The sequence below is a fragment of the Pleurodeles waltl genome, chromosome 7, assembly GCF_031143425.1.
Source record: "Pleurodeles waltl isolate 20211129_DDA chromosome 7, aPleWal1.hap1.20221129, whole genome shotgun sequence".
Taxonomy (NCBI): domain Eukaryota; kingdom Metazoa; phylum Chordata; class Amphibia; order Caudata; family Salamandridae; genus Pleurodeles; species Pleurodeles waltl.
This window is the reverse complement of record NC_090446.1, coordinates 188570396-188584202: the sequence shown is the minus strand read 5'-3', so window position 1 is coordinate 188584202 and position 13807 is coordinate 188570396. Positions and strand designations below refer to the sequence as shown.

Below are 13807 nucleotides of genomic sequence, written 5' to 3'. Positions count from 1 at the left end.
AACTAGACAATGTTACACAGCTAAATGGAAACGCTTTGTCTACTATTGTCAACCCAAAAATATTGATCCACTTAAAGCTTCAGTACAATATATTATTTGCTATTTGCTACACTTACAAAAAGCAAACCTGGCATATTCATCTATTAGGATTCATTTAGCAGCTATAGCTGCTTACCTTAAAAAAAGACAACATATTTCTCTGTTAAGGATTCTGGTTATAAAGGCCTTAGGGAAGGTCTTAAAAGGGTTATTCCACCTAGAGTTCCTCCCGCCCCTGTGTGGAATCTTAATGTTGTGCTCACAAGACGTATGGGGCCACAATTTGACCACATGCATTCTTGTACTCTACAGTTTCTATCATGGAAAGTTGCTTTCTTTGTAGCAGTCACTTCTTTAAGAAGAGTTAGAGAAATTCAAACGTTCACTTTACAAGAACCTTTCTTTCAAATTCATAAAGACAAAGTAGTTCTTGGAACAAATCCAAAATTCCTACCAAAGATGGTTTCACCTTTACATATTAATCAGTCAATGGAATTGCCAGTCTTCTTTCCACAGCCAGATTCAGTTGCTGAAAGAGCTCTCATGTACTATATAGACAGAACAAAAGATCTCATAAAATCCAAACAACTGTTTGTGGCATTTTCAGAACCTCACAGAGGTAATCCTATTTCAAAAAATGGATTAGCCAGATGGATAGTTAAGTGCATTCAAACTTGCTATCTCATAGCTAAAAGACAGTTACCAGTAACTCCTAAAGCACATTCCACTAGGAAAATGGGAGCTTCAATGGCATTCTTAGGGAATATACCAATGGCAGACATATGTAAAGCTGCCACATGGTCTACACCACACACATTTACTAAATGCTACTGTGTGGATATATTTTCTCGCCAACAAGCAAATGTTGGACAGGCAGTACTTGGAACACTATTTCAAACTACTCCTACAGGCTGGCCACTGATTATTTTAGAAGGGGACTGCTTTTCAGTCTATGCAAAGCATGTGTGTCTACAGCTACACATGCCATCGAACGGAATATGTTACTTACCCAGTAGAGACCTGTTTGTGGTATGTAGTGCTGTAGATTCACATGCGCCCTCCCTCCTCCCCGGGAGCCTGTAGCCGTTATAGTACAATATATTGTAAATATGTATATACATTGCATGGACATCTCATTTCTTTACTATATAGCTACATATACGTTTATACACTCTTTACTTCACCCTCCTGCGGTAAAACAATCTAACTAAGGACTCAATGCCCATGCGTCGTATTACCCAGAGGAGCAGTCACTCGATCCCGTGACTCGAAAACCTTCTTAGAAGCAAAACAACTTCTGACACTTCGAGCCCAACACTAAATGGCCTTCTTATGCAAAGCATGTGAATCTACAGCACTTCATGCCACAAACAGATGTTTACTGGGTAAGTAACATTTTCCATGTATATATATATATTTGAAAAAAATACTTTTCAAAGAATAAAAATACGTTTTTTCTCGATGAGCTCGGGTTGCCCAGAAGTCTACTCATCAGAACACTTTCTGGACCAGTGGAAGAGCAGAAGAACACAGGCTGGACCTGCTCCCAGGACTAAGACGTTATCTCCAAGGGTCAGTTGGCTCTCCTCTTTTGTGGCTACAGGGACACAAAAGCTGCAAATGGCCTTTATCCTGAAGTGACCAATAGCAACTGAACCTGGATTGGACTCTGCTGCTGTTCTTTGATGGAGTGGGTACTGGTGCCTGTATGATGTCCCTGAAATCCTGGGATCTTTTGATGTGATCAAGGGAAGCTATTCAAAAACAAATCTGAAAAGATCAGAATATTTTTGGGCGTTCACGACTACTGGAGCTTCGGCAGGGACGCTTTCCAAAGGTGTCCAGCTGTGAAAGGAGTTTGTCATATGCAGCTTCCTGGCATGCCCCACTGGATGTTGAGTTTCAAAAAGAGACTACTTACAAAGGTAAAAGTATGTGCCTAATGAGAACATTTTGGCAGCCGCAATTTTTGAATTTTTGTGCTCTTAGCTTTTCCAACCAAAACCAATGTCTTCAGCAGGACCTCATCCAGTGGCTGGCCAACATCAAGATTACTTTGCCAGATACAGCCTACAGTCTTGCCCTGCTGAAGGACTTTGGTGTCCATTTCAGAGACTGAGGCAGAAGGCAAAATCTTTGACCCGTACGACTCTCTTGGTATATCTAGCCTATGCTTCATCGCAGTGGCCTTAAATCACGCCTAGATCCCCCATCAACTGTGAGCAGTTGCTTCTAATTTTCACCTTACTTATTCTTATTGCTTTCTGCCCTAATCCTTTATTACATCACATCTCTGGGTCCCTCTATTGAATATTTGTCTATTTGGTGTCTTTGTGGTCATTAAACACTTCCCTATTTTTAAAAAAAATGGTTGTGAGATTGTTTTTATGTTGTGTTTTTGACTTTTTATCTGTTCTGGTATTGTTAAATACTTTCCACACTTCCCTAAGTTAACCCTTTCTGCTGTATGGCTATGCTGCCAGGTTGTTGAGCCAAAGTTTAAATGATTGAAACTGTTTTTTATCCTGACAAGTGTGTGGCCTTATTGCATGCAGTAGACTCATATCCATCCCAAATAATACTCCACTTTTTAACAACCAACATAACGCAATACTTGACAGTGCTGTGGATTTGATACTACTGTAGGCTAGCATATTAGACCAGGGGAGTCTCATTGGTTTCTTCCACACCAAAGAGCCTTGAAAGGTACCTAGAAGTATATCCTGAATCCTGGTCATGTACACAGGAAATACAGAACTGTAAAGATGTGGTTAGAGTTCCTTACTTCATTCTGAAATTGTAGTATTCAGACATTTGCATTCTGCGTAAATGGCATCAGTGACAAGTCCCTAGTAACATAAAAAAAATGGGCTATCTGTAGGTTTAGCACAGAAGTTTAGTGACCAGTGTTGCTTGATACATGAACAGTTTTCAATAAGTAATATGCCGGTGATCAGCTGTATAGCCCTTAAATGTCCAGGTATCCAAGGCTTTCCCTGTGAGAAACAAATGACCTTCTGTATTAAAAGGACTTACCTATTCGGTATTGCCTATTCTGCAATGTTTGATACATAAAGGTCAATTCAATTTTCACTGCAAAACATGGCTTTACCGCAGCTCCTCTGTTCCCTATTAACGAAGCTAAAGTATTTGTTATAATCTTCCGGTCAGTGACAACCACGTTGATCTGAACAGTTTTTCTTTCTAAAGAGAATTCCCAGATGTTGAATAGCTTCTTAAAGGCTGCCATATCTAGAGATCTGGTCACATGCCCGAGCAAGGAAAAAAAGGACCAATCCCATTTCTATGAAAATATTTAGCCATTAATTGGTTCTTCCTATGTTTCGAAGTGTGTGCCTTTTGGTCGTAGGAATCATTGCGGTTCTTCAGGGCAGTGTTTTAGTGCGCAAGCTTAGTCCTCACTACAAGTACTGGTCTTGAATGGGGTATCAGATCACCTGTAATGTTCTCTCAGGATTTACAATTACAGCAACATCTTCCACTTGGCCTGCACCAAAAATTACACCGGAAGCTTAACTTCTGGTAAATTCCATTGTTGGCAAGACTAAAAATTACAGTGACAGTTTTGACTGCCTTCCAGGTCAAAAGGTAAACTCAAAAGTGCAGATTCTTCAGCTTGTGCTACTGTCACTCGAAAGTGGCTCTAGTGAGACATAATTCAGCCACAGTACCCATTTTTTAATTATCTGGAAGAAAGTATTACGAATTTCAGTGTCTTGTTGAAGATCGCCTTTGGCTGCTGTTGCCCTGTCTTTGGATCGTTTGTACTGGTACAGAGTTGTACACAAATGGAAATAGTGCAGAATCATTTTCTATCTACATTCTAAAGATATATCGAGCATATAGTTTGCAATTATTAAACAGTAAATCAATAAATTACATCAACTCTATTACATTGTTAAATGTAACAAATCCTAGGGGCTGTCCCCTGTCTGTTTCATTCCCTATATTATATACATTATATTTTGAATTATATAAAGTTGATTGCACATATCTAAAAGGGACATTTTTAAGCCCAGTCACTGATTGAGAAATTGCCATTTAGTTACGTTCTTATAGAAATTCTACTGATCTACTATCTTTTCCTGCAGATTCGTCACCTTGGGCCTTGTGTATCCACTAATTTCCTCCTTGGCACAGCTTTTGCAAAACACTTTGATACACCAGAGCGTTTACGAGTGGCTCACCAGGTGCTAGACTGATTACAATACTTTTCACCAGCAATAGCTCAGCCGGGCCATGAGTGAGGTCAGAGGACTTCAGCTGCAACTCCACCTACTGGCAGGGGCGGCTCCTCCATGGGGGCAGAGGAGCGTTGCTAGTAGCGACAGCTGCAATACTTTGACCAAAAACGATAATAAACTGTGTTTATTACCGTTGTTTAGTGAAAGGGGTGAGGCATTGGGGGTGGCAAGTAGTGAGTGGGAGTGCTCAGCACTCCCCCTCAAAGTGCATGTGTGTTTGGCCAGCTGTCTCAGGCCGGCCAAACACACATGCACTGTAGGCTCTCTCCAGCTGGGCAACACGTTTGCTGGGCTGGAGATAGCCTGCACAGGGTCCCAGTTTGCCTGGGAGTGCCCTGCCTGGGCGCTCCCAGCCAATCCTTACGCTGCTTCAGGATTGGCTGCAGGGCAGGCTGGGAGGCTGTGCCTACAGTCAACGAGGGACAGAGGAGCGGCAGAGGTGGTAAGTTTAAAAAAAACAACAACAAAAAAACAAATGTAATTAACCGTCCGCCGCGCCGCCCTTTCACCTTGCCGCGAGCCACTCCTGCCTACTGGATGTGATGGCATTGGGGCATATTAGATGCCTATCAGTGCCACAACATCTGTTTTTCATTGCAACTTTGCCCTAGTTTTTTTAAAGTCCTTGTTGGACCTACAAGTCATTACCCTGTGGTGCTTTGGTTCAGAACACAACACTGTAGCTTGAGTTTATTGATGTACCAAATGGCCATCAGGAAATGGGAGGCCAAGCTATTTTGGACAAGGCTCGCAGCGACATGCCAGTGCTTTCCCTCTCCTCCCTCAGGTTGGTCTTCTTACAGGGAATCTTCTTCCAAAACATTGTTTCACAAAAAAATATAAAAAGCTCCATTGGAATTAAAGGTCCTCTTCTTCCTTGAGAAAAACAGTTTCACTCATGGAACCATTCAGAGTTTCAACCTGGTTTCCAGATGCCAGACTTCTCCTTGTCTTTGGATGAAATGCTGCCATTGAAAAAGATCAGACCAGGGTTTCTGGTTGTCTGGCAACTCTGCACAGGTCGAGGCCTCTTATCTGGTGATGCTGGACGTGTTCAAGGTTGGCTCTGATACCCATTGGGTCTTTCACCAACATCTAGCCCAATCCCATGGCTTTTTCGATTTCCAAAGCTCTGATCGTAACATACCCTCACTCCGCAAATCTCTGGATCCATCCCCTGTGCACAAGAAGTATGAGCCAACCAAGGCACAGCCATCTGTTATGTTGGCTTTGCCTTCAACAGTGACCTAGACGCTGATCATAGAGCCATCAGTGGTGCTGACTTCGAAGTCAGAAAAAACCATTTCAGTGGCTAAAAAGTGGGTGGCAGCATGTTCTTTTTCAATGGTAGAAACTTTTTAAGGGCCCAGTAGTTGCCAGATCATTTGCTAGATGAGATAGACCTGCACAGGTTGACCTGCAATTCATGTCCTAACACCCCTTCACCAAAAGTCTTACGTTTACTGTTCTTTTTTTAAACTGAACTCAAAAATTCTGCCCATGGCTCCTCGGAATAGGCAGCAAAAAATAAGACACAAACCTAGACTATTACTTCCACACCTTGTGGGTACTAATGATGCGTACAGTCACTTACCTACCAACCACATGAATACGTTTTTTTTTCCGATGCAGTCAGTGATTATCTGGATACCTCATAACAGATCCTGAAGTGCTGTTTGGACACTGTGGAATCTGTGACTTAATTTGTGGTTATGGCGGTCACACTGTGCCTCACGTTTCAAAACTTTCCATTGGTTTTGCTTGAGGATGTCGAGGCAACAATTATGTACATGCAGTTCAGAGACAGGCGGCAGTAGGAGGACAAGGCAGACTCTTCGATAGAATAGTTTTAGGAACACTAGCGCAATAACTCGCTCACTGAGCCTGTCTTCCCCACAATATAGTCAAACAAAAGTATAAGAAATTTAAAGGCTATTTCATACCAATGCAGTTTCAGCACAGACAACTTTAGAAACCATCCAAGATACCCCATCTGATGCACCGTTCCTTTTGGGACAAGTGTGGATCTGCGGGTGCCATCAGCAACAGTAAGCCTCTCCATCTTCTGCCAGCTCTGGTGCCTTGAAACCTCTCTACCGCCCTTCTCCCACCCCAGTTACACCACCATCTTATGGTTGTGGGAAGCTCTCTCATTTCTCCATCTGTTGTAAACAAATCACAATGGATCAAATTCCCACTAACTTGCAAGTCCTATACCCTAACCTTTATTTTCTTTCCCTGGACCACCCCTCTTCCACTACTATATATATTCTCAGGCACTCACCTTGATTTAAGAGGTGACATTTTTTACCCTTGTAAACAAAGGAGACCATAGACATGCTGCCTCTAGAATAAGAGGCATGGTACCCTGCTCCCTTTACTTCCTGGTCCTCTCGAAGAATGGGGGGGTCTGGGAACGATCCTTGAACTTCACCTCTTGAACCTGTTAAATCACCAGGACAACTAAAAGATGCTGTTTTTAAGCCAGTTTCTGATGACCTTCAATGCTTCATCTCTCCAGGATGTCCATCCATCTAGCACAGAGATTTTACCTGGGTCTCAGCACTATCAGTTGATGGTCATATTGTTCAGCATGATGACCACACAGCATGCCTTTACAAAAAAGCTTGTAATTGTGGCATCCCCACTGTGACCGATACAAGACTGTGTATTTCTATATTTGGAAGACTGGCCTTTGAAGGTGAAGACCATTACACTAGTTAAACAACATATTCAGAGCACAATGACTCTGGTCTATGTCTTGGGCGTTTGTATTAACACACAAACGTTTCACCTGACTCCAACATAGTGTTTAACCTTTATTAAAGTGTTTCCTCCTCTTGAAAGGATTGCAGATATTTTGGGATTATTCCATTGTGTCTAACTGTAGTGCAGACTCATAGTTCTGTATGATGTATGTCTGCTTGATGTTCTGATTGTGTGCATCCTGTTTGTACATCAGCACCAGATATCAGTGGTGCCTGGGAACACAATGGCTGCAACAAAAAAGAAGCTTCTGGGCTTCGCTGCAGATCTTTCATTCTCTTTATCTGCATCTGTACTACTGGTTGTATCCCCTCTAAGGTTTTAGTGGGTCATGTCTTCAACCCACTGAAAAACAAGCTACTGTAGTCACAGATGTCTCTTTGTTGGACTGGGGTGCTCTCCAAGGCAACATGACTATGCAAGACCTTTGGTCCACATCGGACCACCGTCCGCACATAATTGTGCTGGAGTTTTGGGCCGTCCTTGTTGTAAAGGCATTTTTCCCTTCTATCTTAGTAATACTCAGGTTCTGTCAGAGAACACCACCACCATTCACTCTGTCAACAGTCAAGGTTATGTGTGGTTCTGGACCCGGTTTTGGAAGGCAGTTCTCCTGTGGCCGTTGTTGCAGCAACCCTGTTCACATAGCAAGCCCTCACAATGCGGGAGTGAATGCTTACAGTTTCCTCTCACTGGAGGAGCACAAATGTGTGCAACACCAGAAGTAAAGAAGTGGTCTTCACAATGGCACTAAACAAGAAGTGTCCTCACTTTTGCACCATATACTTCCCTCTGAATAGTTCCCTGGGGACTGCCTTCGGGTTCATCTGGTCTCTTGGCCTGCTTTATATATATATCCCTAATTCTGCTTCCTTTGAAAGTCTAGCAGAAGATGCAGGATGCTCGAATACAGCTGCTTCTGATCACCCTTGAGAAGAGGCTAGGATCCCTGATCTGTTGGCACTCTGAACTCTGCTCTCTTTTTCTTTCCCAGAGAGAATATAGCAATTCTTGAAGCAAAATGGTCATGTCCTCCTGCTCGACCCCTGAACACTATGGTTGCACATGTGGAGATTGAACATTTCCAGTTAAAGTTCTATTGCCTTTCTGGTGAACTTGTGAATGCTATTTTGGCTCCCAGGCCTCAAAATCCATTTATGCAGGTTGTTGGAACAAATTTGTTCAGTGGTTTGAGGCAGAAGGCCTGCACCAATTTCAATCTTCCCTTTCCGATTTCCTGTAATTTGTTCTGTCACTTACCTGGAAGGGTCTGACAGTAGTGCAGTTAGTCTATTTGGCTGACCTGTCTGCCTTCTAGTGTCTTCCTCACAAGCCATTACTGTTTAGATTGGGTCTAATTAGGTGTTTTTCTCAAATAATTATTTTAGTTGTTTTCTCCTGCTCCATTCATTTATACTCATATGAATCTGTGTTGACTATCTTCATGGCATCCCCATTTGAGCTGATGCATACTTGCTTTCTTTGCTGCTTTACTCTAATGGCTTGTACGTTTGTTGACAATAACCTCGGTCTGAACGGTTGCAGAAGTTGGGCCTCTCAGATTGCCATATTTAAAGGTGATCTGTCTGGATAAGTTAGTTATGTGTATCTATCTGCCCTTCTAGCCCAAGATGGCATTGAGCTTTCACATGGGCCAGTCCATGCTTTTCCCCCTCCTACTCATCCTACCAAGCGGCTGCACAAACGGGATCCCAACCATGCAGTACAGTGTCTTATTACATCAGTCGCAGTTGGCTGGAAGGATTGGATGATCAATTTTGTGTGGACTTTACCAGAGCTAAAAAGGGTAAGGCAGTGACTCAGTGCATAATTTCTCAATTCTCATTAGGTCATCCATCGTCAAGGTCTGATTCCCCAGTCATGAAAGTCCCCTGGAGGGCACTTGTGCCCATTCTACTAAGGCCTTGGCTGTTTCCATGGCTCTCACCAGCTGTGCTCCGGTGGCTGACATCTGCCAGCCTTCTACATCTTTCCCTCCCTTTACAAAGTTACTGCCTCACAGCCCAAGCACATACTCATGAGCACTTTTGTAGACTGTGTTGCATGATGTCCTCTGCCACCTCCTATGGAGGTATTGCTTTAGGATTCGTTCATAAAATGAAAGATGTATTGATAGAAGAAAAGTTACTTGACTTAGATGACAATATTTTTGGTGGATACATATTCTTCTTGCAGATTCCTTGTTGCCCTCTCTGCTACCCCGATGAGTTAGTGCAGTGTGTGAGATGTGAAATTAAGTATTGCATAAATATTAGGTGTGAAATATTTTTTGGGGAAAAGTGCTGGGTTGGAGGTAAAGGGCCAAAGTATTGCTCCTATTGTAAACTAAGACTGGCCACCACTACTAGCTCCTCATTATCTTCCAGTGCTACCACTTCGTTGTCCACCATGCTTGTTCCTTGGGCTGCCCAGAAGATCCAGTATCTGACATTGCCTAAGTGTGCCATTTCTTTGTGCCTCTCACCAGTTCCTTCTCTGACACGGTCCACCTGTTCACATTCCTTATATTGTTTGCTGCGTACGATGTCCACCAGTCCTTGCATTTCACACACTCTAGCAGTGCTTCCCTTCTCACTGCCTACCAGTGGCGGCCGGCAGCTTTAGGAGGGAGGTGGGCAGGTGGGGCACACACACTCATTCTTTCACACACAGACACGCAAGCACGCACATCCATTAACAACACTCATACCATTCAAACATGCACGCACCAAACATTCAATTTGAAACATCACACACACACTTACCTTCGGCCTCCAGGTGCCAGGAGGGTTGGAATTGCTGCCTTCCCTCATTGGCTGACCTAAGGTCAGCCAATGAGGGAAGGCAGCAGTCCCAGCCTCGTCACAGGGTGGGATGGGGTCAGTGAGACTGCTGACCCCACCCCACTCTGTGACGAAGTGTCACTGATTGACACTCGACCTGGGCACTTCAGGGCTTAAACTGAAGCGCCCAGGGAGAGTGTCAATTGGTGACGCTTTCCTTGTCACCCAGGGGAGGGCCTCTAGGCACCTTTGCTAGGCTGAGGGGGTCATGCCCATAGGAGCTGTGATCTCCTCAGCCCAGCAAAGTTCAGCTCAGGCAGCCAGGAGTCTGCGCAAATCGCTCATGTCTGCTCCTGGCTGCCTGCCTGAACATGAATAGTGTCTGTCAGGCTGACCTTTGTTCAGCCTGACAGACACTCTTTATGGGGGGGCAAAAGGTGGGGGGGTGTGGCCCCTCCACCCTAAAGGACGGGCCACCACTGCTGCCTACCACTGCCACCTTCTCACACCGTCCACCTTAACATTCTCCGCACTACCTTCGCCCGCTCACCATACCGCAAATCAGAACAAACTCCTCAACCTGTCCACATTCTGAAGCTAGCATTCCTCGTTTGCTTTGGATGTGGCCCATGCAAGTGAAGTAATGCCGTTGTCTGTGTGCAGTGGCCCGATGGTTCCCTACCACACGGACAGTGTTGTCGATGGTATACTGAAGGTAATACAGATCAACTAGTAAGCTCCCGTGAGAGGGGGCTCAAGGTTGTAGTCTATACCTTTCTGTGATTTAGGATTAAATGGTGGGACTTGAACCACCTCCAAACAGAGCGGAACTTGGGCCTGCAAAGACGCTGGCTGTGAGGGAGAAGTGACATTTTTTTGTGCGTGTGTGTGCGTGCGTGTGTGTGTGTGTGTGTATATATATATAAACACACGAACCTCTTCCTCTTATGACCCTGCGTTCCGTACAAAAAGCAGTTTTATCGTGCTGACGCTAAATTTGGTGCTAAACGCAGATTAAGTGTGAAAGTCATGAATACATTTTAAATCTTGCATTCCTTTCTCGACATTCTGTGGCTTAACCAGTATTCTGTCAAACATCTAGCCATTACAAACACGTCATTGAACGTAAATCTTGAATTTGCTTTTGACTTATAGGTAGATGCTGCTTCCTCCTTTGACATTTGAATGAGGAAGTTGCAGAGGGAACAAAATGCAAACCGCACCCTTCAAAGCAGCAGTGCACAGAGTGCTTTTACACACCAAAATGAAAGCATATATTTTTAAAAGCAAACTTGGCACACTTATTAGCTACAAGATTGCGGAATTTAAGCTGTACATTTTCACTAACTGCTTTGACCTGCATTGCTTATATGACTAGAGGGAAGGACTACTGTCCAATATTTGTGGCTTTGAAAAATGATGTTTTGCCATTAATACTTAAGAACTAGCAACTGCCCCTTTTGGCTCATTTTATATGCATTTTATTGAAAATCAGAGCTGTTTTATTTAGAGCCACATCCTTAATGTGATTCACGCACATCAGAGGCTAATGCATTCTTTTTACAGATTGCTCAGCGTTTACTCCAGTTGCTTCTGCAGAATTCAGTGACCGTGGCCTGTTTTGCCTTCTTAGCTTATTAGATGTATTTCATATTTACGATGACATGAATAGATACTGCTTCTGTTTTTGTAATAACAATCTGCATCTTTCTATAGTGATACATTCTAAACTGTGTTTACTAATTTTAAATTTGCCTTAAAGTGGGCTTTGGCTATTCTTTACATTCGCTGAATGCTTGATTCACATTTAATTTGTAATCAAATCAAGTTTACAGCCCCTGTAAACAATTTCTTAAGTCTAAAAAGCGACCAGTGTAAAGTAAACTTAAACAACTGTTTTAGCTGTTTTGTTGCTTTACTGAACCCCCTCCTGCCCCCCACCAAAATATATATCAAGAACTGATGTGTTTCCACTTAATTTAATACTTCTTTCATTTCAGATGTTTCTCTGTTATAACCTGTCCACGTTTGCTAGCGAAAGAGACTGTATTTGAATCAGTCCATTTAAATACAGGTTACTCTGAAACATAGCTCCCCGGATTGGACCGGCACTCTTGTTGGTTTCCATGTAACAACACAGAACTGTGCGGCTCTATTTGCTTTTAAATACACTGTCTGCAAAATAGAACATGAGAAAATTGTTATAGATACCAACTCACCGAACTGACTGGAAACCCATGTGACTCACAGCTGCGATGGGAAGACTGGAAATAACAGTAAACAAGCATTTGCAATGCAACGTGTCTCACGTTTGCTCGCGTTAGAGCTGATAGCGTTGTAAACTCCTAACCCGACTTTTCACTGGGAATGAAACCTATCGGCAAAAGTGCATTTATGTACGTAACCCGAAAAAGTGCAATTAACTGTGTAACAGGGCAGATATTATGTAAAGCGCTCCACTTCTGCCAAGCGAGATCGCGCTGGGAAAATAGAGAAAAAGTAGTCCACGAGCCGGACAGAAAAAAGCGAGTCTCGCATGTTTTCTGTACTTGTTCGATGCGCTCCAGGAGGGCTATCTACCGGAAAAGGCATTACATGTGCATGCCTTCCACTAATGAAATCCAGCACATTCTAACTGGCAAGCCCAAAAGCCAATGACAGACATTGACGTGACGTGGACAGGGCTCCGAGCCCTTTTTAATGACTAAATCCTCTCGCTTAGCGAAACGTAAGCGCATGCGACGCAGGCTCCACCCTAAAAATAGGCAACGTCTAAACTATGAGTGCGTGCAAGGATTGTAGTACCTGCTTGGTATCTCAGAGAAGGAGAGCCAGAGGGACCTCTCTGGAATGCTGCTCAGGCAACACCTCCCAGAATGCATGTCACAGCCTTTCTCTATAATCCACATTAACTGTGTGATTTTCCTTCCCAAACAAATAGTCAAGTATCTGTTTGAGTGCAAAATTGTACAGATTTAGATTCTCTTTTAGGTTGCAAACTACTGCTAGCCTCCTTCTTCCCTTGTAGTTCGCCTTTGGGAATTGCAAAGTAAGACAGCAAGCACTGGCTGAAGGGGAGGAGTTTCTCCTCAGTCTCTACAGACAATCATATTATTGTACTTGAACTCCCAGAAAAAATATCTCTGGCCAAGTTTCATTAAATTCAGTTTGGTCATTGCTTTTCTTTAGTACACGTATGCCATCAGAAAGGATTCTTGGTCGTTTGACACATTGCGGCTGAATCCATGTGTTGTGTTTTAATCTTTGTCCAAAAGGAAGGCTTACCTACAATGCTGTCATTTGACAAAGTAATTGAATTTCGGATTGCCTTGCCGTGAAATACCAGTGATCAACAAGATTTAAACCTTTGGGTAACTTAGGAACTTAGAATGCACGTGGAAACAACTTTGTTTTCAAGGAAGGTGAACCGTTGTAAGCACTTTACAATTCTTCACACCAAGTAGACATGGTTAGGAGTAGCCAATTAAGAGCATCAATTCTTACTCAATCTTCATTAATTCTTGGGAGGTTGCACTCTCTATTCACTGTCTATAGACATCAGCAGATAAAAAAATGCAAAAATGTAGGTGTGGTAAGATGATTGCATAATGGTTGAACCTCTAATAACCAGGGAAAAAGGAGAAGCTGATTTAGGGTTTCAGATGATATAAGCAAGGGCTGACAAAAAACACCCAAAAAAGCATTGAAAACTCTCAAATCTCCAGTTGCCTCAGAGCCGTTGATCAGTGGATGACCTGGAGCCATCTCAAACTAAACACCTCCAAAACAGAAATACTCATATGTGGTGACTGGAAACATTATGACCCTCTGTGCGTCTGGCCTGACGATCTCTGACCACCTCCTCAATTATCCAAGGAAGTGAAAAACCTAGGAATCACCTTGGATTCCAAGCTAACTATGAATGCCCAAGTAGACAAATTAGCACGCACAAGC

At 43.2% G+C, this 13807-nt stretch overlaps 1 protein-coding gene across 3 annotated transcripts in view; it reads left to right on the top strand.

Annotated features, from left to right (window-relative positions):
* The window catches only part of STK4 (serine/threonine kinase 4), a 214606-nt gene that overhangs the window by 168127 nt on the left and 32672 nt on the right, over nucleotides 1-13807 (top strand). The window contains exon 11 of one of the 3 annotated variants that reach the window (XM_069243540.1): nucleotides 1506-1623. The exons of the other annotated variants lie outside the window; for them this stretch is intronic. Within the exon in view, the coding sequence (XP_069099641.1) occupies nucleotides 1506-1595 (90 nt within the window). The 3' untranslated portion in view covers nucleotides 1596-1623. Of the gene's footprint in view, nucleotides 1-1505; nucleotides 1624-13807 lie in introns of those variants that run through there. 3 annotated transcript variants of the gene reach the window in all.